The 21,591-nt window shown below is 53.4% G+C and overlaps 1 protein-coding gene and 1 pseudogene across 8 annotated transcripts in view; one reads left to right on the top strand and one right to left on the bottom strand.

Annotated features, from left to right (window-relative positions):
- Positions 1-1,403: 1,403 nt before the first annotated feature.
- The window catches only part of TJP3 (tight junction protein 3), a 51,255-nt gene continuing 31,067 nt past the window's right edge, over positions 1,404-21,591 (top strand). For 2 of the 8 annotated variants that reach the window (XM_017847210.1, XM_017847208.1), the window contains exons 1-2: positions 18,504-19,321; positions 19,435-19,634. In XM_017847210.1, the coding sequence (XP_017702699.1) occupies positions 19,491-19,634 (144 nt within the window). In that variant the 5' untranslated portion in view covers positions 18,504-19,321; positions 19,435-19,490. Of the gene's footprint in view, positions 1,624-18,503; positions 19,322-19,388; positions 19,635-20,028; positions 20,173-21,591 lie in introns of those variants that run through there. The other 6 variants (XM_017847217.1, XM_017847211.1, XM_017847213.1 and 3 more) reach the window with 5 other exon arrangements.
- Positions 15,882-16,324, bottom strand: LOC108512117 (60S ribosomal protein L26 pseudogene; annotated as a pseudogene).

The following is a 21,591-nucleotide window of genomic DNA, read 5'->3' as shown; positions in this document are numbered from 1 at the left end:
TAATATTTGTATTTTTAGTAGAGACGGGGTTTCTCCATGTTGGCCAGGCTGGTCTCGAACTCCTGATCTCAGGTGATCCGACCGCCTCAGCCTCCTAAAATGCTGGGATTGTAGGCGTGAGCCACTGTGCCCAGACTTAATTGTTTTAATTTTAATGTACTGGTAAAGATGGGGGCGGGTCTCACCATGTTGCCCAGACTAGTCTCGAATTCCTGGCCTCAAGTGATCCTACCACCTTGGCCTCCAAAGCCCTGAGATTGTAGGTGTGAGCCATCATGCCCAACCTTTCCTTTATTATTTTATTTTATTTTAGATACGATCTTGCTCTGTTACCCAGGGTGGAGTGCAGTGGCACAATTATACCTCTCTGCAGCCTCAACCTCCCAGGTTCCTCCAGCCTTAGCCTCCTGAGTAGCTGGGACCACAGGTGTGCGCCACTACATCTGGCTAATTTTTTAAAAAGTTTTCTTGTCCGGGCGTGGTGGCTCAAGCCTGTAATCCCAGCACTTTGGGAGGCCGAGACGGGCGGATCACGAGGTCAGGAGATCGAGACCATCCTGGCTAACACGGTGAAACCCCGACTCTACCAAAAAATACAAAAAACTAGCCGGGTGAGGTGGCGGGCGCCTGTAGTCCCAGCTACTCGGGAGGCTGAGGCAGGAGAATCACTTGAACTCAGGAGGTGGAGGTTGCAGTGAGCTGAGATCGCGCCACTGCACTTCAACCTGGGTGATAGAGGGAGACTCCGTCTCAAAACAAACAACAAACAAAAGATATATAAAAATTTTTCTAGAGATGGGTTTCACCGTGTTATCCAGGCTGGTCTCAAATTCCTGGGCTCAAGTGATCCTCCCACCTCGGCCTCCCAAAGTCCTGGGATTACAGGTGCGAGCCACCACACCTGACCCTTCCTTGTTTTTTAGATGAGGACAGTGAGAAGCCCCTGATTTGCCCAGAGCCACACAACGGGGACGTGGCAGAAGCTTCTCCATGTGGGAATTTAGTGACTTCATAGCAGAGAGGCAGACTTTGCACGCTCAGTCACTTCGTAGCAGAGAGGCAGACTTTGCACACAGACCTGCGGTGGGTAAAGGAGTATGCCAAGCCGCAACCTGATGAGCCGGCGTGCCTGGTGGGAGGCTCAGCAAACACAGAGGCTGGGCAGCTCCAGGTGCAAGCAGCAGGAGGGAGGAGGACTCCGGGGGTGCGGTCCATTCATGCCTGAATGTAGCCCATGAGGGTTTCCTAAGCACCTACTATGTGTGGACGCTTGATGCCAGGGCCTCGGCGGTGAGGGCGCAGGCAGGAGCAAGCTCACCTCTGGACAAGCAGGGGTTAAGGCCAGCTGCTCCCACGTGAGGGCACCTTGCGACAGAGGCTCACACCCAGCCCGCCTGCTGGCCCGCCCCCTCACCCTGGTCCGTCTCCCTGTGTCTGTGGTCATTGGTTCCACTGGCAGGGGACCTGCCTCCCTGTTGCCACCACAAGAGAGGAAAAGTTGGTCAAACAGGTGGAGAGGCCAGAGCTACAAGCCTCGGGTTCCCTCCTCACCACCCGTGCCAGGCGGGCACCCGGGCCCTGGCACCTGCCGCCTGCCCAGAGGCCACCCAGCCTCCTAGACAGGTAAGTCCCCCACCCCACTCTGCTTTTCCACCCAGGGTGCATTGTCTGAGCTGGCCTTCCCCAGCTGAGGGTCCTGGGACTCCCCCCCAACCTCCCCCGCCGTGAGCTGTCTCCCCTGCTCCTCGGAAAGCAGGAAACTGACACTCCTGTGTGGGCATCTGACATAGTTTCGCAGGGATTATCTGACTGGCAGTTACTGCACCTGGCGGCCTGCCCAGGACACTGAGCTAGACTTAAAAGGGTCATTGTTATCTAGGTGGTGCAGGGAGGTGGCGAAGGGGCACAGGTTGGTCTCCGATCCCCCAAACTGAGGAGAGGAGGGGATATCAGTCTGGACAGAGCCTGGGTTTACCTCTTGCAGCCTGAGGCTGGGAGGTGACAGGTGGGAAAGGCTGCGACCTCATCCATGCCTGAGCCTCCTGGAACTTCTTAAAAGGCTCCCAAGTTTTCAAACAACTGCATCTCCACCCCCCACCCCTCACCCTGTTCTCACCGCTGGAACCTGCGGGAGCTTTGCAGGGAGGGGCTGGGGTGGGCTTTCTTTTGTTAATCTTTTTTTTTTTTTTTGAGATGGCGTTTCTCTCTTTTTGCCCAGGCTGGAGTGCAGTGGTGCGATCTTGGCTCACTGCAACCTCTGCCTCCGCCTCCCGAGTAGCTGGGATTACAGGTGCCCACCACCACGCCCAGCTAATTGTTGTATTTTTAATAGAGATGGGGTTTCACCGTTTGGCCAGTCTGGTCTTGAACTCCTGACCTCAGGTGATCCACCTGCCTCGGCCTCCCAAAGTGCTGGGATTACAGGCGTGAGCCACCGCGCCCGTTCCTCTTTTGCTAATCTTGACGCCTCTGAGCGAAATCTCTGCAGGATTGCGGGATTGGGCAGACGGAAAGGAGGAAGGAGCTCTCAGAGTCAGAGAGGGGAGGGGTCGGCGGCAAAAGTGTTTTTCTGGGTCATTGCTCCCAAATGGGAGGACCAAGGGAGCTTCCTGGTGAGCCAAGTGTCCGATTTTTGCATCTCAAATCTCTTTCTCCAGCACCAAGTGGGTGCCCCGAGGCTGAGGAGGTGTGGATGATCGCATGGTGGGGGACAGAGCAGCCCAGCATTTGGGGTCTCCTTGTGGCTGTGTGGCTGCAGAGCTCCCAGGGAGCAGGCTTGCTTGAGATTCGGGAGTCTGTAGGGGTGGGCGACACGGAGCCCACCTTGCCTGGGTTTTTAGAGCAAACCTGTGGATTCAGGTAGATCTGGCTTCCACTCCTCCCTTCTCTCAGGGCCTCTGTTTCCTGCTGTAAAATGCAGATATTGAGGGCCAGGCGCGGCGGCTCACTCACACCTGTCATCCCAGCACTTTGGGAGGCCGAGGCGAATGGATCACGGGGTCTGGAGTTTGAGACCAGCCCGGCCAATATAGTGGAACCCTGTCTCTACTAAAAATGCAAAAATGAGCCGGGTGTGGTCGTGGGCGCTTGTGATCCCAGCTACTCGGGAGGCTGAGGCAGGAGAATCTCTTGAACCCGGGAGGTGGAGGTTGCAGTGAGCTGAGGTCGCGTCACTGCACTCCAGCCTGGGCAACAGAGTGAGACTCTGTCTCAAAAAAAAAAAAAAAAAAAAGGCGGGATATTGAGTCACCGAGTCACAGGGTTGTTGAGTGCCGGACATAATAGAGCAGGTAACAGATTCTCGGTCATTCTGGGGTCAAGATGAGCTGTCCTGTTCCCAATTGGAGTCCTGTGGTCTCATCAGCTTCGTGGTTTGTAGAGGATGAATGCTGGCTCAGAGAAGGACAGCCGCTTACCCCGGGCTGCACAGCCAAGTAGAAATGTCAGGCAGGCAAGAGTCAAGACGCAGAGGATGGGAAGCTGGTTTGCGGGCGGGGACGGCGGGGAGGCCGGTGCTCTGGAGGCCAGCCCTGCCCCCAGCGGATGCCTCAGGCTCAGCATCTCCACAAAGGCCTCTTGGCTTGGTGCTTCCTCGTGGCCCTGAGTCCTGGGGAAAGTCCAGGGAAGGGATTATGGGTGCTTGTTCTTCCTCTTTAAGGCTGGCCGGGCGCCAGGGGAGCTGTGTTTGCTCAGGGTGGAGCCTGACACCCTTTGGAATGGGTTGAGGCTAGTGGAAGCCTAGGCTGGGGGGAGGGGTCGCCCAGGGAGGGAACGGGCATTTATGGAGCACTTACTGTATGCGCGAGTGTGGGGTCACCAGGCCTTGGAGATTCAGCAGCGAGCAAGGCAGACCAGGCTTCCTGCTCTCCTGGGGCGTATGTTTAGGTGGGGAAAGACAGACATGGAACAAGAAACACAATAATTGAGCCAATGGCAGCACAGATGATAACATGCGTGAGAGGTGCTTTGTAATTTATTTTATTTTACTTTTTTTGAGACGGAGTCTCACTCTATTGCTCAGGCTGGAGTTCAGTGGCATGATCTCCGCTCGCTGCAACCTCCACCTCCTGAGTTCAAGTGATTCTCCTGCCTCAGCCTCCCGAGTAGCTGGGATTATAAGCACCTGCCATCAGGCTGGCTAATTTTTGTAGTTTTAGTAGAGACAGGGTTTCCCCATATTGGCCAGGCTGGTCTCGAACTCCTGATCTCAGGTGATTCGCCTGCCTCGGCCTCCCAAAATGCTGGGATTATAGTCGTGAGCCACCGCGTTCAGCCAAAATGAAGAGAGAGCTTTAAATGCTGGCCTGAAGACATTTGGCTTTATGATATTAAAGGATATTTTTTCCCAAAATAGTAAAATCGTAACTCTCATACAAGTACAAAATGAGGCCAGATGCAGTGGCTCACGCCTGTCATCCCAGCACTTTGGGAGGCCGAGGCGGGCGGATCACCTGAGGTCAGGAGTTTGAGACCAGCCTGGCCAACATGGTGAAACCCCATCTCTACTAAAAATACAAAAATTAGCCGGGTGTGTTGGCGGGCGTCTATAATTCCAGCTACTTGGGAGGCTGAGGCAGGAGGATCGCTTGAACCCGGGAGGCAGAGGTTGCAGTGAGCCAAGATCGCACTGCTGCACTCCCGCCCCAGTGACAAAGTGAGACTCCATCTCAAAAATGTCATTCCGTGCCCAGAATGATAGCACCTTAGTGTAGACGGTTTCCAGGGGGCCGGGAGCCCCCTCCAGCCCTGAGACACTGTAATTCACCTTTGATTTTCCTATGGGGGGCCCGAGTGGAGTTAGAAGCTTGGAGAGGCAGCCCAGGGGATCCTTAGCGGATCCCCTTTGAGCCTTCCCCAAAATACTGCTCGGGGTCAAAACTGGGATCCCCATTTTACAGATGAGGAAACTGAGGCAGGGGCTGGAATTCACACGGGCTCTGCTCTTCTCTCTCTACTGTGGAACCTCCTTCTAGAGCTCAGCCGTCCTCTCTTTTGGGGGAAATGGCATCTTTGGCATGGCTTGGTGGCTGCCACCTGGAATCTCAACATTTTGGGAGGCTGAGGTGGGAGGATCCCATGAGCCCAGCAGTTCAAGACAGGCCCAGGCAACATAGTGAGGTCCTGTCTCTACAAAATATACAAAAATCTGCTGGGAGGGATGGCGTGCACCTGTGGTCCCAGCTACTCAGGAGGCTGGGGTGGGAGGATCACTTGAGCCCAGGAAAGTGGAGGCCGCAGTGAGCTATGATTGCACCACTGCACTCCAGCCTAGGTAACAGAGCAAGACTGTCTCAAAAAAAAGAAAAAAAGTCCCCCGTTGAACCCCCTGAGCTGCATTCCATACTGCAAGCTTCTAGGAGGTTCCACACTCCCCTCCGACTTCAAAGTGCCCCCCATGAGGTCCTCCAGCCTCCCAAGGACGCCAAACCCTGAGACATTCTTCAGCCCTCCTGTGCATTAGGGCTGAGCCAGCCACACCTAGAATTCGTCCTTCCTCAAAGGTCATTTGACTCTCGGCAACAGACTGGCCCGTCTCCTCCCACCTGGCTGCCCTCTGTCTTTGCTCTCTGTCTCTGCTCCTGCCCCATCCTCTCCACACAGCTTCCTTAAAACCTCCCAAGGTCCCCCAAAACCCATCACCCCAGTCTAGTCATGAGGGAAGTGGCTGGTCCCCAATGTCCCCACATTGAGAGACATTCTGCAAAAGACCTGCCCAGCACAGACTAACAAGTCACAGAACAGGAAAGACAGAATCAGTCACAACTCAGCCGTGTCTAAGGAGACGTGACAGCCAAATGACAGGTAGGATCCTGGATGGGGCCCTGGGGCAGCAAAGGGCCTGCGGAGAGACGTGAATAAAGTGTGTTCAGTGAAGAGGGTTGTACCGATGTTGACTTCTTGGCTGTGACATAGGTACCCAGTAATAATGCAAGATGTTAATGTTTGTGGAAAGCAGTTAGGTGTATAAAGGAATTCTCTGCATATTTATTTGTCTGTAACTTTAAAATTACTATTATTATTATTATTTTTTGAGACAGAGTCTCGCTCTGTCACCCAGGCTCTGGAGTGCAGTGGCATGATCTCGGCTCACTGTAACCTCCGCCTCCCGGGTTTAAGCCATTCTCCTGCCTCAGCCTCCCAAGTAGCTGGGATTACAGGTGCCCGCCACCTCGCCCGGCCTTTTATTATTATTATCAATTTGTTTGTTTGTTTGTTTGTTTTTTCGAGACGGAGTCTCGCCCTGCCGCCCAGGCTGGAGTGCAGTGGCCGGGTCTCAGCTCACTGCAAGCTCCGCCTCCTGGGTTCACGCCATTCTCCTGCCTCAGCCTCCCAAGTAGCTGGGACTACAGGCGCCCACCACCTCGCCCGGCTAGTTTTTTGTATTTTTTAGTAGAGACGGGTTTCACCGTGTTAGCCAGGATGGTCTCGATCTCCTGACCTTGTGATCCGCCTGTCTCGGCCTCCCAAAGCGCTGGGATTACAGGCTTGAGCCACCGCACCCGGCCATATTATTATCAATTGTTTTTTTTTCCTTTTTGAGACGGAGTCTCGCTCTGTCACCCAGGCCCTGGAGTGCAGTGGTGCGATCTCGGCTCACTGCAACCTCTGCCTCCTGGGTTCAAGCGATTCTCCTGCCTCAACTTCCCGAGCAGCTGGGATTACAGGCACCAGCCACCATGCCCAGCTAATTTTTTGTATTTTTAATAGAGACAGAGTTTCACCGTGTTAGCCAGGATAGTCTTGATCTCCTGACCTCGTGATCCGCCCACCTCAGCCTCCTAAAGTGCTGGGATTACAGGCATGAGCCACTGAGACTGGCCTGTTACTACTATTTTTGAGACAGAATCTCACTCTTTTTTTTCTTTTTTCTTTTTTTTAAGAAGAAGTCTCGCTTTTTCGCCCAGGCTGGAATGCAGTGGCGCGATCTCAGCTCACTTCAAGCTCCTCCTCCCGGGTTCACGCCATTCTCCTGCCTCAGCCTCCCGAGTAGCTGGGACTACAGGCGCCCGCCACCTCGCCCGGCTAGTTTTTTGTATTTTTTAGTAGAGATGGGGTTTCACCGTGTTAGCCAGGATGGTCTCGATCTCCTGACCTCGTGATCCGCCCGTCTCGGCCTCCCAAAGTGCTGGGATTACAGGCTTGAGCCACCACGCCCGGCCAATTTTTTGTATTTTTTAGTAGAGACGGGGGTTTCACCGTGTTAGCCAGGATGGTCTTGATCTCCTGACCTTGTGATCCGCCCACCTCAGCCTCCCAAAGTACTGGGATTACAGGCGTGAGCCACCGCGCCCGGCCGAGACAGAGTCTCAATCTTATTGCCCAGGCTGGAGTGCAGTGACGCAATCTCAGCTCACTTCTGCCTCCCGGGTTCAAGCGATTCTCCTTCATCAGCCTCCCGAATAGCTGGGACTACAGGCACCTTCCACCACACCTGGCTAATTTTTGTATTTTTAGTAGAGACAGGGTTTTACCATGTTGGCCAGGCTGGTCTCAGGTGATCTGCCCGCTTTAGCCTCCAAATTGCTGGGATTACGGGCATGAGCCATTGAGCCTGGCCTAAAATTATTTTTTAAAAAATGTTAATTAAGAAATAGGCTGTGCGCAGTGGCTCACGACTGTAATCCCAGCACTTTGGGAGGCCAAGGCAGGAATATTTCTTTTTTCTTTCTTTTTTTTTTTTTTTTTGAGGCAGAGTCTCACTCTGTCGCCGGGGCTGGAGTGCAGTGGCCGGATCTCAGCTCACTGCAAGCTCCGCCTCCTGGGTTTACGCCATTCTCCTGCCTCAGCCTCCCGAGTAGCTGGGACTACAGGCGCCCGCCACTTCGCCTGGCTAGTTTTGTATTTTAGTAGAGACGGGGTTTCACCGTGTTAGCCAGGATGGTCTCGATCTCCTGACCTCGTGATCCGCCCGTCTCGGCCTCCCAAAGTGCTGGGATTACAGGCTTGAGCCACCGCGCCTGGCCTGCAGGAATATTTCTTGAGACCAGGAGTTTGAGACCAGCCTGGGCAACAAAGTGAAACTCCAAAGTCACCGTCTCCATGAAAAACGCGAAAATTAGCTGGTCGCGGTGGCTTACACCTGTAATCCCAAATCCTATCTACTCAGGAGGCTAAGGTGGGAGGATTGTTTGAGCCCAGGAGGTCAAGGCTGCAGCAAGTCATAATCGTGCCGCTGCACTCCCAGCACTTGAGAGGGCTGAGGCAAGAGGATCACTTGAGCCCAGGGGTTCAAGACCAGGGGGGTCAACAGAGAGCTACCCTGTCTCAGATAAAAGAATAGAATGGAGGCCGGGCATGGTGGCTCAGGCCTGTAATCCCAGCACTTTAGGAGGCTGAGGTGGGCGGATCACCTGAGGTCAGGAGTTTAAGACCAGCCTGGCCAACATGGTGAAACCCCGTCTCTACTAAAAATACAAAAATTAGCTGGGCACAGTGGCGGGCGCCTGTAATTCCAGCTACCTGGGAGACTGAGGGTGGAGAATTGCTTGAACTCGGGAGGCAGAGCTTATAGTGACTGGAGATCACACCATTGCACTCCAGCCTGGGTAAGGAGAGAGAAACTCCATCTCGAAAAAAACAAAAAACAAAACAAAACAAAAGAATGGAACAGAATGGAACGGAATGGAACGGAACGGAACAGAACAGAATAGAATGCTCAGCAGAAATAAGAAAAAAGAGAATAGGCTGGGTGCAGTGGCTCATCATAGCGCGGTGGCTTACACCTGTAATCCCAACACTTTGGGAGGCTGAGGCGGGCGGATCACGAGGTCAGCAGATCGAGACCGTTCTGGCCAACATGGTGAAAACCTGTCTATGCTAAAAATACAAAAATTAGCCGGGCATGGTGGCGGCGCCTGCAATCCCAGCTACTCAGGAGGCTGAGGCAGGAGAATCGCTTGAACCCAGGAGGCGGAGGTTGCAGTGAGCTGAGATCGCGCCACTGCACTCCAGCCTGGCGACCAAGTGAGACTCTGTCTCAAAATAAATAAATAAATAAACAAATAAAAGAATAAACACCTTGCTGGCTTTCCGCTGGGTCTGGGGCTTCCCCCTCTGCACTGGCTTCCCCCTGACCTCCCCAGGAGCGTCTCTGTCCAGCCTGACCACATCCACTGCCGCCCTCATCTCCTTCCCACCCCTTCCACCTTATCCCATCAGAGGCTTCACCTGCCCCTTCCAGAGGCACAGGCACCCACGCCCGGGAGTGGCCTCTCTTCACCTCCCACATCCTGTCTGTCCCCAGTGGGAGAGGCTCTGCTAGCAGATGTTTTCAGAATCTGCCCACGTTTCACCCTCCTCCGTCCCCACTTGATCCCGCTCCAGTATCACCCACCTGGGCCAGTTCAGTTCCCACCGCCCTGGTCCCCGGCTCCCACCCTTGTCCCCAACTGTCTGTCCTTCCTGTAGCAGCCACCAGAGAGCACCTGTGAGCACCTGAGTCAAGGCCCATCTCTCCCCTGCCCACAGCCCTCCATGGCTCCCACCTGCCTTGGGGTCAAAGCCCAAGTTCTCCCTGTAGCCCACAAGGCCCTGCCCCACCATCTCATCTCCCTGCCCTTCCTTTCTTCCTCTCTCCTCCTCACTCTGTCCCAGCCACACAGGCCTCCTCACTCTCACTGTTCCTTCAATGTGCCAGGCATGGTGCTGCTCCAGGACCTTTTCATGGGCTGTGCTCTGGAACACCATCCCCCTGACGTCTGCCATAGCTCCTTGCTCGCCTCCTGCAGATCTAACTATTCCCTGCCTGGATTCCCCTCACCTCGGCCACTCCCCCAACTCTTTCTTCTTTTTTGCCTGGAGTACAGTGGTGCAATCACAGCCTCAACCTCCCGGGCTCAAGTGATCCTCCCACCTCAGCCTCCTGAGTACCTAACACTACAGGCATAGGCCACCTGTATGCCCAACTTTTTTTTTTTTTTTTTTTTTTTTTTTTTGAGACATATCTTGTTCTATCACCCAGGCTGGAGTACAGTGGTGCAATCTCGGCTCACTGCAACCTCTGCCTCCTGGGTTCAAGTGATTCTTCTGCCTCAGCCTCCCAAGTGGCTGATGTCTAGCTAATTTTGTTATTATTATTTTTTTTAGAGATAGAGTCTTGCTACATTACCCAGGCTGGTCTTGAACCCCTGGGTTCAAGTGATCCTCCTGCCTCAGGCTCCCCAAGTACTGAGATTACAGGCATGAGCCACTGCACCTGGCTGGTCACTTGTCTTAAAGCTCAGTCCTCCTCTCCAGCACCAGCCTGGGTAAAGTCTCCCTGTACCACTCCTTCCCTCCCTGGAGTGCAGTGGCGCAATCACAGCTCACTGCAGCCTCGACTTCCTGGGCCCAAGCAATCCTCCCGTTTCAGCCTCCTGAGTAGGTGGGACTGCTAGATGCTGTCAGAGCCTGGATTGTACTTTTTGTTGTTGTTGTTGAGGCGGAGTCTCACTCTGTTGCCCAGGCTGGAGTGCAGTGGTGCAATCTCGGCTCACTGCAACCTCTGCCTACCGGGTTCAAGCGATTCTTCTGCCTCAGCCTCCCGAGTAGCTGGCACTACAGGCACCCGCCTCCACGCCTGGCTAATTTTTGTATTTGTATTTGTATTTGTATTTTTTATTTTTTTTGAGACGGAGTCTCTCGCTCTGTCACCCAGGCTGGAGTGCAGTGGTGCGATCTCAGCTCACTGCAAGCTCCGCCTCCCGGGTTCACGCCATTCTCCTGCCTCAGCCTCCCGAGTAGCTGGGACTACAGGCGCCCGCCACCGCACCCGGCTAATTTTTTGTATTTTTAGTAGAGACAGGGTTTCACCGTGGTCGCAATCTCCTGACCTTGTGATCCGCCCCCCTCGGCCTCTCAAAGTGCTGGGATTACAGGCGTGAGCCACCGTGCCCGGCCCTAATTTTTGTATTTTTAGTAGAGACGGTGTTTCATCATCTTGGCCAGACTGGTCTCAAACTCCTGACCTTGTGATCCACCTGCCTCGGCCTCCCAAAGTGCTGGGATTACGGGTGTGAGCCACCGCACCCAGCCGTTCTTTTAGTATTTATTGAGCGCCTACTGCATACACAGTGATGGGGCTGCAGGAGGACTGATTGACAGGCACAGTGGAAGCCCCACAGCCTTTAGGGGAGGCAGACAATAATTGAATAATCGCATGTGAAACTAAAAAGTACAATTAGGCCGGGCGCGGGGGCTCACACCTGTAATCCCAGCATGTTGGGAGGCCGAAGAGGGCGGATCACAAGGTCAGGAGTTCGAGACCAGCCTGGCCCTGCTTCACTGGGGGACCTCAGCCCAGCCCCTGTTATCTCTGCACCTCAGTTTCCCCACAGGCACTCAGAAGGGGTTGAGCTGGGTCATCGCAAGGAAACCTCCAGGACCCCACCTTCCCTGCGTCCTCCTGTCCCTCACCCTGCTCAGGCCACACTGGCCCTGGACGTTGGTTCCCAATCATGTGTTGTATACTTGGCTTGCAACAGTTTTGTTGAGCAAGTGACTGAATGGACAGAAGAATGAAGGGTGTAAATGAAGGAGACCTGCTGAAAAGCAGATTTTCTCTTTTGTTTTCCTTTTCTTTTGCCATTGTTATTTTACTTCGTGAGGCACCATTAGAAAAGCAGGTTTTAATTCATTAAGGTGATCTGAAGGTCAGGGGTGGTGGGAATAAGGGGCTCAAGGCTATGGCCATCTCCAAAGCCTTGGATTTCAACCCAGGTTCGGAGGATGGTACTAGGGAGCCACTGAGTGTTCTTAGCAGGGCATTGGAGGAAGACAACGTGTCCTGGTGCGGTTATCCAGCTTCCTCTCTTTGAGGGGTTGACAGTGGAATTTATCTGTGTTGGCTATTGATGTTCTCTGGGATGGGGCCGTCCTGGGCAATGCAGGGTGCTGAGCGGCATCCCCTGGCCTCCACCCACCCATGCCTGGCGCACCTTCCAGGTTTTTCAAATTTTTTTATTGTTTTATTTTTGAGGTAGAGTCTTGCTCTGTTGCCCAGGCTGGAGTGCAGTGGTGCGATCTCGGATCACTGTGACCTCTGCCTCCCGAGTTCAAGTGATTCTCCTGCCTCAGCCTCCCGAGTAGCTGGGATTACAGGTGCCTGTCACCACGCCCAGCTAATTTCTGTATTTTTAGTATAGACGGGGTTTTGCCCTGTTGGCCAGGCTGGTCTCGAACTATTGACCTCAAGTGATCTACCCATCTTGGCCTCTCAAAGTGCTGGAATTACTACAGGTGTGAGTCACCGTGCTCGGCTTGGTTTTTTTTTTTTTTTGAGACGGAGTCTTGCCCTGTTGCCCAGGTACAATCTCGCCTCACTGCAAGCTCTGCCTCCCGGGTTCACGCCCTTCTCTTGCCTCAGGGTCCTGAGTAACTGGGACTAAAGGTGCCTGCCACCATGCCCGGCTAATTTTTGTACTTTTATTAGAGACGGAGTTTCACTGTGTTAACCAGGATGGTCTCAAACTCCTGACCTTGTGATCCACCCACCTCGGCCTCCCTACGTGCTGGGATTATAGGCGTGAGCCACCGCACCTGGCCTTTTTTTTTTTTTTTTTAAATTATCCAGGCTTGGTGGCACTTGCCTGTACTCCCAGCTACTTGGGAAGCTGAGGTGGGAGGATTGCTTGAGCCCAGGAGGTGGAGGCTGCAGTGAGTCATGGTCACACCCTTGCAGGATCATTCCTGGGTGACATAGTGAGACCCCATCTCCGCATCCACAACAAATTTTTAAAATATCTGAGGCAGGGCGCAGTGGCTCACACCTGTAATCCCAGCACATTGGAAGGCCAAGGCAGGAGGAACACTTGAGTCAGGAGTTCGAGGCCAGCCTGACCCACATGGCAAAACCCATCTCTACAAAAATACAAAAAATTAGCCAGGTGTGGTGGCAGGCACCTGTAATCCCAACTACTCAGGAGGCTGAGGCAGGAGAATCACTTGACCTCAGGAGGCGGAGGTTGCAGTGAGCTGAGATCGCGCCATTGCACTCCAGCCTGGGTGACAGAGCAAGACTATGTTTCAACATATATATATATATGTGTTAGCTATGGCTGGGCACAGTGGCTCAAGCCTGTAATCCCAGCACTTTGGATGGCCAAGGTGGCCGAATCACTGAGGTCAGGAGTTTGAGACCAGCCTGGCCAACATGGTGAAACTCTGTCTCTACTAAAAATATAAAAGTTACCTGGGCGTGGTGGCACCCGCCAGTACTCCCAGGTACTCGGAAGGCCGGGTCAGGAGAATTGCTTGAACCTGGGAGGCAGAGGTTGCAGTAAGCCGAGATCATGGCACTGTCTCCAACTTGGGTTACAGGGTGACTGTTTGCAAAAAAAAAAAAAAAAAAAAAAAAAGCCCAGGCGCGGTGGCTTCAAAGCCTGTAATCCCAGCACTTTGGGAGGCCGAGACGGGCGATCACGAGGTCAGGAGATCGAGAACCATCCTGGCTAACATGGTGAAACCGTTGGTTACGTCTCTACTATAAAAATACAAAAAACAGCCAGGGTCAAGGTGCGACGCCTGTAGTCCGCAGCTAACTGGAGGGTCGTGAGGCAGATGAATGATGTAAACCCAGGAGGCGGAGCTCTTGCAGTGAGCTGAGATCCGGCCACGCACTCCAAGCCCGGGCGACAGAGTGAGACTCCGTCTCAAAAAAAAAAAAATATATTATATATTATATATATTTACATATATATATATATACATGCACACACACACATATACATGTATATATATATATACACATGTGTGTATATATATATGAGCTGGGTGTGGTGGCAGGCACCTCTAGACCCACCTACTCAGGAGGCTGAAGTGGGAGGATCACTTGAGCCCAGGAAGTTGAGGTTGCAGTGAGCCATGATCTTGCCCTTGCACTCCAGCCTGGGTGACAGAGCTAGACGCTGTCTCAAAAATAAATAAATAAATAAGCGGGTTAAACTCCTAGCAACGAATGGGGCTCCTGGGCCATGTTTACTGGCATATGCCTGGCTTCAGCCACAGTTACACCCGACATTTGTGTGCCCACTTTGCAGCTGAGAAAACTGAGGCCAGATGGTGAGCTGACCTGTGGGATTTGGCTGCAGCTCTGTTTGCCCCTGCATCTCGAACTCCAACCTGGTGCCTCTTACCAGAGGGGGAACCTTGGTAATGTCTTGAGACATTTGGGTGTTCAAAACCAGGCCGAGGCCGGGCGCAGTGGCTCACGCCTGTAATCCCAGCACTTTGGGAGGCCAAGGCGGGCGGATCACGAGGTCAGGAGATCGAGACCATCCTGGCTGACACGGTGAAACCCCGTCTCTACTAAAAATACAAAAAATTAGCCGGATGTGGTGGCGGGTGCCTGTAATTCCAGCTACTTGGGAGGCTGAGGCGGGAGAATCATTTGAACCCAGGAGGTGGAGCTTGCAGTGAGCCGAGATCACGCCAGTGCACTCCAGCCTGGGCGACAAAGCAAGACTCCCTCTCAAAAAAAAAAAATTTAGAAAAAAATTGCTGGACCTTATTCATCTAAAATCTTTTTTTTTTTTGCGCCACCTGCTGGTGGCCGGATGTCACACAGGGAAGGGCTGAGCTGCCTGTAGGTACACAGTAGGTGTTCAGCAAGCCTTAGTTTTGGTTAATGGTGTTTCTACATTGGCTCAGCATGGGTCTTGGAAAGAGTCTGGGGCTCCAGGAACCCATGCTGTGCAACCTTCACTGAGACTGGGACCCTTTCTGAACCTTCATCTATAAAATATGTGTGTGTGCCTGGGAGCAGTGGCTCATGCCCGTAATCCTAACACTTTGGGAGGCCCAGGTGGGCGAAGATCCAGACCAGCCTGGCCAACATGGGGAAACCCCGTCTCTACTGAAAATACAAACATTAGCCGGCCGCAGTGGCGGGTGCCTGTAATCCCAGCTACTCGGGAGGCTGAGGCAGGAGAACCACTTGACCCTGGGAGGCAGAGGTTGCAGTGAGCCGAGATCGCGCCACTGCACTCTAGCCTGGGCAACAGAGCGAGTCTCAACTGTCTCAAAAATAAAATAAAATGAAGTATGTGTGTGGGATTCCCTGATAAAAATAAAAGCCAACACTTAGTTGGAGCTTTCTAAGAATATTGTGTGCATTTACTCACATAATGCTTAGAGTCAGGTGGTATTATTACCATTTACAGATGGGGAAAATGAGGCACAGAGTGGTTTGCAGGAGGACACAACACTGGGATGGGGCAGATATCACATTTATATCCTATTCTAGGCCCCTTTTATTTATTCATTTATTTATTTTTTTGAGACAGAGTCTCGCTCTGTCACCCAGGCTGGAGTTCAGTGGTGTGATCTCGATCTCGGCTCACTGCAAGCTCCACCTCCCGGGTTCACGCCATTCTTCTGCCTCAGCCTCCTGAGTAGCTGAGACTACAGGTGCCTGCCACCATCCCCAGTTAATTTTTTGTATTTTTAGTAGAGATGAGGTTTCACCATGTTAGCCAAAATAGTCTCGATCTCCTAACCTCGTGATCCACCCGCCTCGGCCTCCCAAAGTGCTGGGATTACAGTATTTATTTATTTTCATTTCAATTTTTTTTTTTTTTTTGGAGACAGAGTCTCGCTCTGTCACCAGGCTGGAGTGCAGTGGCGCCATCTCCGCTCACTGCAAGCCCTGTCTCCCAGGTTCACGCCATTCTCCTGCCTCAGCCTCCCGAGTAGCTGGGACTACAGGCTCCCGTCACCATGCCCAGTTAATTTTTTGTATTTTTCATAGAGACGGGGTTTCACATTGTTAGCCAGCATGGTCTCGATCTCCTGATCTCGTGATCTGCCCACTTTGGCCTCCCAAAGTGCTGGGATTACGGGCGTGAGCCACCGCGCCCGGCCTTTACAGGCTCAAGTTTTAATCAAAGCTTGTCTATAAGATTACTTCATTCCTGCATCTTCTCCGTTGTTTCTTCCTTGTATTTGTCCTTTTCCTTTCCTACCTGGCGAGATTTGGCTTTCTGTTCAAGGATTTTCTTGCCGCCTTTGTCCAGTTTTAGCCTAGTGAGAACCACTTTGCGGGGGGTGTCAAGGCCTACGTGGACAGCTGTGCCGTTAGCCTTTTCCTGCTGCACCCGTTCAATGTAGATAACATATTTCTTCCCGTAAACCTGGACTACTTTGCCAATTTGCTGACCTTTATAGTGTCCTCGCACAACCTGAACTTCATCATCCTTTCGAGTGGGCATGGATCGCAGGTGGTACTCGTGTCTCAGCTCTTTGGAAAGAGGGGAAGACATAGAATCTTCCTGCGAACGTGGGAAGGTGCATTGAAATGCCTTTTGTGATTCTTGCTTCGCTGGGAAGTCACAAAGGGATCGCACTTCATTTTGGTCGCTCCCGCTTCAGTGATGGCCGCACAAGTGAAGAGAACTACACACTCCTTTTTGTTTATTTATTTTATTTTATTTATTTATTTATTTTGAGACGGAGTCTCGCTCTGTCACCCAGGCTGGAGTGCAGTGGCACAATCTCCACTCACTGCAAGCTCTGCCTCCCGGGTCCACGCCGTTCTTCTGCCTCAGCCTCCCGAATAGCTGGGACTACAGGCGCCCGCCACCGCGCCCGGCTAATGTTTGTATTTTTTTTAGTAGAGACGGGGTTTCACTGTGTTAGCCAGGATGGTCTCGATCTCCTGACCTCATGATCCACCCATCTTGGCCTCCCAAAGTGCTGGGATTACAGGCATGAGCCTCTGCGCCCGGCCTCCTTTTTATTTTTACAGAGATTGGGTCTTGCTATATTGCCCAGGCTGGTCTCCAACTCCTGGCATCAAGTGATCTTCCCACTTGACTCTTCAAAATGCTGGAATTACAGGAGTGAGCCATTGTGCCTGGCCTCTAGGCTCCTTTTAATCCTCCTTACAACTCTGTGATGTAGGGCCTATTATTTTTCCCAATTACAGATGTAGAAACTGAGGAACAGAGAGGGGCAGTAACTTGCCTGAGGTCACACAGCAAATAGGTGAGAGTTGGTTTTAGAACCCTCCCAGCTCTGAAGTTCCAAGTGGGTCCGCACAAGAGGCTTTGGTAATGCTTTACTGGGGCCCCTGGAGACCCTTGAGGGAGACCCTTGAGGGGCTGACTATAGCTGACTCGGGTCTCTGGTTTTGGGTAGAATTGTAGTGAAGGAGGTGAGATGTCATCTTAGTGGGCCCTCTGAGACGTTGATATTGTTGGCCTTGTTTACTTTATTTTTTATTTATTTTTATTTATTTATTTATTTTTTTTGAGACAGAGTCTCGCTCTGTCGCCCGGGCTGGATGGAGTGCAGTGGCCGGATCTCAGCTCACTGCAAGCTCCGCCTCCCGGGTTCACGCCATTCTTCTGCCTCAGCCTCCCGAGTAGCTGGGACTACAGGCGCCCGCCACCGCGCCCGGCTAGTTTTTTGTATTTTTTTAGTAGAGACGGGGTTTCACCGTGTTAGCCAGGATGGTCTTGATCTCCTGACCTCGTGATCCGCCCGCCTCGGCCTCCCAAAGTGCTGGGATTACAGGCTTGAGCCACCGCGCCCGGCCTCTTTTTGCATTTTTAGTAGAGACGGGGTTTCACAGTGTTTACCAGGATGGTCTCGATCTCCTGACCTCGTGATCTGCCCATCTTGGCCTCCCAAAGTGCTGGGATTACAGGCGTGAGCCACTGCGCCCGGCCTACTTAGCAAACTCTTAACCAACCTTCAAATCCCCAGCTGCGATACCCCCTCCTCCAGGAAGCCTTTCTTTTACCCATTAGAGTTTTCTCTATGCTCTTCACCCCTAATCACAACCTGGGGCTCCTCTCCCTGCCCAGCCCTGACTGGATAAGGCTGGGAAGGGGTGTTTATGTGTAGGTTTGACCCTTTAACCTTGGGGTGGGGCCCTGGCACAGCTGGGCTCAGGTTTTTTTTTAATAGTAAGGAATGTGTGGGTGCAGCCATGACCAGCCCCGCCCACCCAGGTGACTTGAAGTTTTCCTACACTGGTCCAGTCCCTCCTAGGTCTAACCTTAAGAATCCCGGAATCCCAGGCGCCTGAGGGGGGAGGCTGGGCTGGGCTGGGTGAGAAGGAAACGACCTTTACTCCCTCCCAGAGCCTGAAGAATTTCCTCGTGCCCTGCTCCTCTGCTTCTTTCTTTCTTTCCTCTTTTCTCTTCTCTTCTCTTCTCTTCTCTTCTCTTTTCTTCCTTCCTTCCTTCCTTCCTTCCTTTCTTTTCTTTTCTCTTTATTTCTCTTTCTTTCTCTCTCTCTCTCTCTCCTTCCTTCCTTCCTTCCTTCCTTCCTTCCTTTCTTTCTTTCCTCTTTCTTTCTTTCTCTTTCTCTCTCTCTCTCTTTTTCTTTCTTTCTTTCTTTTTTTTTTTCACAGGGTCTCGCTCTGCTCTGTCACCCAGACTGGAGTGCAGTGGCGTGATCTCAGCTCACAGTAACCTCCACCTTCCGGGTTCAAGCTATTCTCTTTCCTCAGTCTCCCGAGTAGTTGAGGCATGTGCCACTACGACCGGCTGATTTTTGTATTTTTAGTAGAGACGGGGGTTTCAACATGTTGGTCAGCTGGTCTCGAACTCCTGACCTCGTGATCCGCCCGCCTCGGCCTCCCAAAAAATTCGGGGATTACCGGCAGGAGACACCGCGCCTGGTGCCGCCCTGCCCCTTTCTTTCCTGGGTGCTGGGTGTGAAGACAGAGCCCGGAGGTCAGGACCGCAGGAAAAAGGCACGCAGCCGCTGTTGCATCTTCAGAGAGTCCACGCCTCTGGCCTCTGGGGCCTCAGGTTCCCCTCTGGGGAATGGGGAAAACCTTCCGGAGATAAGGTGACCCAGGGACCAGCCCTATGCTGAGGAGGTCTCCGGCCCTCGACAAGCTTCTAATCCAAGAGGCCTCCCAGATGCACCTCAAAATGTGCCCATTTCGCCGACGGAAACACCGTCCAAATAGTAGGCTCCGTTCCAAGAGCGGGGGTTATTCCTGCCGGGTCTCGCTGGCAGCCTTGTCGGGCCGGGATCTGGTCGCGGCCCCGGGCCCCAGCTCGGCTGCGTGGATAACCCGGCCTGGAGTTTCCGCCTCAGGACCTGGCTCCTGTGATGGGAGGAGGGAGAGAAACCTCCGCGGCGTCCAGGGGGCGTGTCTGGGCCGGGGCGGGGCTGTCCAGGGACCTGGAGGAGGAAGAGGGGGCAGGTGCAGCCGGGAGCTGCGGAGCTGGAGGGAGGAGGACGAGAGCCGCCAGGCCTCAGCGGCTGTGACCCTCCCCAGCCTCCTTCCCCACCCCAGGGTGAGGGCCGATTGACTGTTTCCAGGTCCCCCCTCGGGTAGGGGGGCTGGAGAGCCCCCAGGTGGACCATGGCGGTGAGATTCCAGGCGAGTAACCCTCCGAGGGCAGCGGGGGGAGGGGTTCAGGCTGGGGTGGTGGGGGGAAGCAGGGTTTGGGAGTCGGACCCAGGACAGCAGAACACCTTCTACCTACATAACAGGCAGGGAAACTGAGTCCCAGAGGGATGAAGTGGCTAGCTGGAGGTTGCACTTCGAGATGCTTCCGCGCCCCCCATCCCTGCCTCCAAAGACCATCTCTACTGGAGCCTCCTCTGCCCCAGGACCGGCCTCCTTTAATCCCACAGAGCTGGGTTCAAATCCCGAATTTTCTGTCCACTATGCTGTGTGTAACGTGGGGCCAGTGAGTGAACCCTCTCTTTACCTCATCTGATAAATGGGTGATCAGCATTTTAAACAGGGAAAATGTGTTTGAAGAGCTTGGCGCATCGTAGGTGGGCTGGAAAGATGTTCATCCCCCTTTGCTGGGGGTGTGCAGCCAGCTGAGCTTGGGCGCCCATGGTGGCACGGTGGGCAGTGACTTCATTTGTGGGCTGGGGTGGCGTTGGTGAACATTCACCTCTTACAAGGCTGCAGGAGGGAGCACCAGCATTTATTGGGTGCCCACTGTGTACAGAGCCGTTAACAGGCATTACCAGGCAGAGGCAGGGGTGGGGTGAGCAAACCGGCTGGGGTGCGCTGTGGTAGGGGCAGGGTGGAGGGGCGATCCTTGTCTCCAGAGGGATTTCACCCTCCAGGCATGGAGCCTGGACTGGCTCCTTCACACCCACCAGCCAGGGTAGACTGGGGTTGCAGCGGTATGTGGCCAGACCCAGGCCATTTGGCCCCAAGCTTCAGGACCCGGCATTTCTGGTTTCCACTGACTTCTTCCTGGCCTCCAGGTACAGCTCTCAGAATCCCCTCCCCAATCGGTGTATTTGTTGGCTGAAACCTCCCCCTCTGCCATTGTTCCTGGAAGTGTAGTGGGGAGGGGGAGAAGGGACGGTGGCCTGGGAGCCCCGTGCCCCGGGGACGTGTGACTTGGTACCAGCCGTCCCCTCTGGGCGGGCCTCTTGTTCGGCGTTTGTGTCCAGCCCTGGGCGAGGGGCGGGGACAAAGACCCAAGCCCCACCCTCTCAGAGGTCACCTGGACAGGGGCAGGGCCGGGAACTGAGGACGCACCTGTTGAGCACCTGCCACAATGTGTTTTATTCAACCATTCACTCGTTCCTCAAACTCTTCCCTAAGGGGGCCTGGTCTTATGGGGTCCCAGGGGCCCATCCCTGCCCATCGGGAGCCCTCAGACTGAGGGGGAAGGTGTGGGGTGGATAAATGCACTCTGATATTCCACACCCCAATCATCACAGTTGGGCCAGACGGAAGGATGTATGATATGCGTACGGAGGAAGAGATTGGGGCTGTGAAGGATGAATAGGAGTTTGCCAGGGAGTCCAGCACCAGCACCCAAGGCCTGGAAAGGAGGCTGATGACCGATCACCTGGGCCTTAAGTAACCAGAGAGACAGACATGCCTCCTTTCACAGATGAAGAGAAAAGACCACAACTGTACCAACTGATGGTTAAAGGGAATAAAGATGAGTTTTAGATGCCTTGAATAAAAAATCATAAAACAGGCCGGACGTGGTGGCTCACGCCTGTCATCCCAGCACTTTGGGAGGCCGAGGCGGGCAGATCACCTGAGGTCAGGAGTTTGAGACCAGTCTGACCAACATGGTGAAACCCCGTCTCTACTAAAAGTACATAAATTAGCCGGGCATGGTGGTGGGTGCCTGTAATTCTAGCTACTTGGGAGGCTGAGGCACGAGAATTGCTGGAAACCGGGAGGTGGAGGTTGCAGTGAGCCGAGATCGCACCATTGTACTCCAACCTGGGTGACAGAGTGACACTCTGTCTCAAAATAATAATAATAATAATATAATAAAACAGGCAGGAGTGATTGGGGATCAGAGAAGACTGGTTAGTTAGGTGGTCAGGGAGGACTTCCTGAGGAAGTGGCATTTGAGCCTAGACCTCAGTGGCTGGGGCCAGCCAGGCAGGAATCCCATGAAACATGTCCCAGATTCAGGGGACAGACGGGGTAAAGGTTTGGAGGTGAACGAAGATGAGGTGGGCTGTGAGGTTAGGCTTAATCCCTCGGGCACTGCAGAGCTCTGGAGGGTTTAGACAAAGCTTCTGGTTTCCGTGGAGACAAACCCGCACAAGCTGGGACAAGCCTGGACCACCTGGACTCCCTCGTCCCTCTCCCCCTCTGGGGCCCTGATTCCCTGGGACTGTCTCTCTCTCTTCTTTTTTTTTTTTTTT

This window comes from Rhinopithecus bieti, unplaced genomic scaffold (assembly GCF_001698545.2).
Source record: "Rhinopithecus bieti isolate Rb0 unplaced genomic scaffold, ASM169854v2 scaffold_28055, whole genome shotgun sequence".
Taxonomy (NCBI): domain Eukaryota; kingdom Metazoa; phylum Chordata; class Mammalia; order Primates; family Cercopithecidae; genus Rhinopithecus; species Rhinopithecus bieti.
This window is presented reverse-complemented; position numbering and strand designations above follow the sequence as displayed.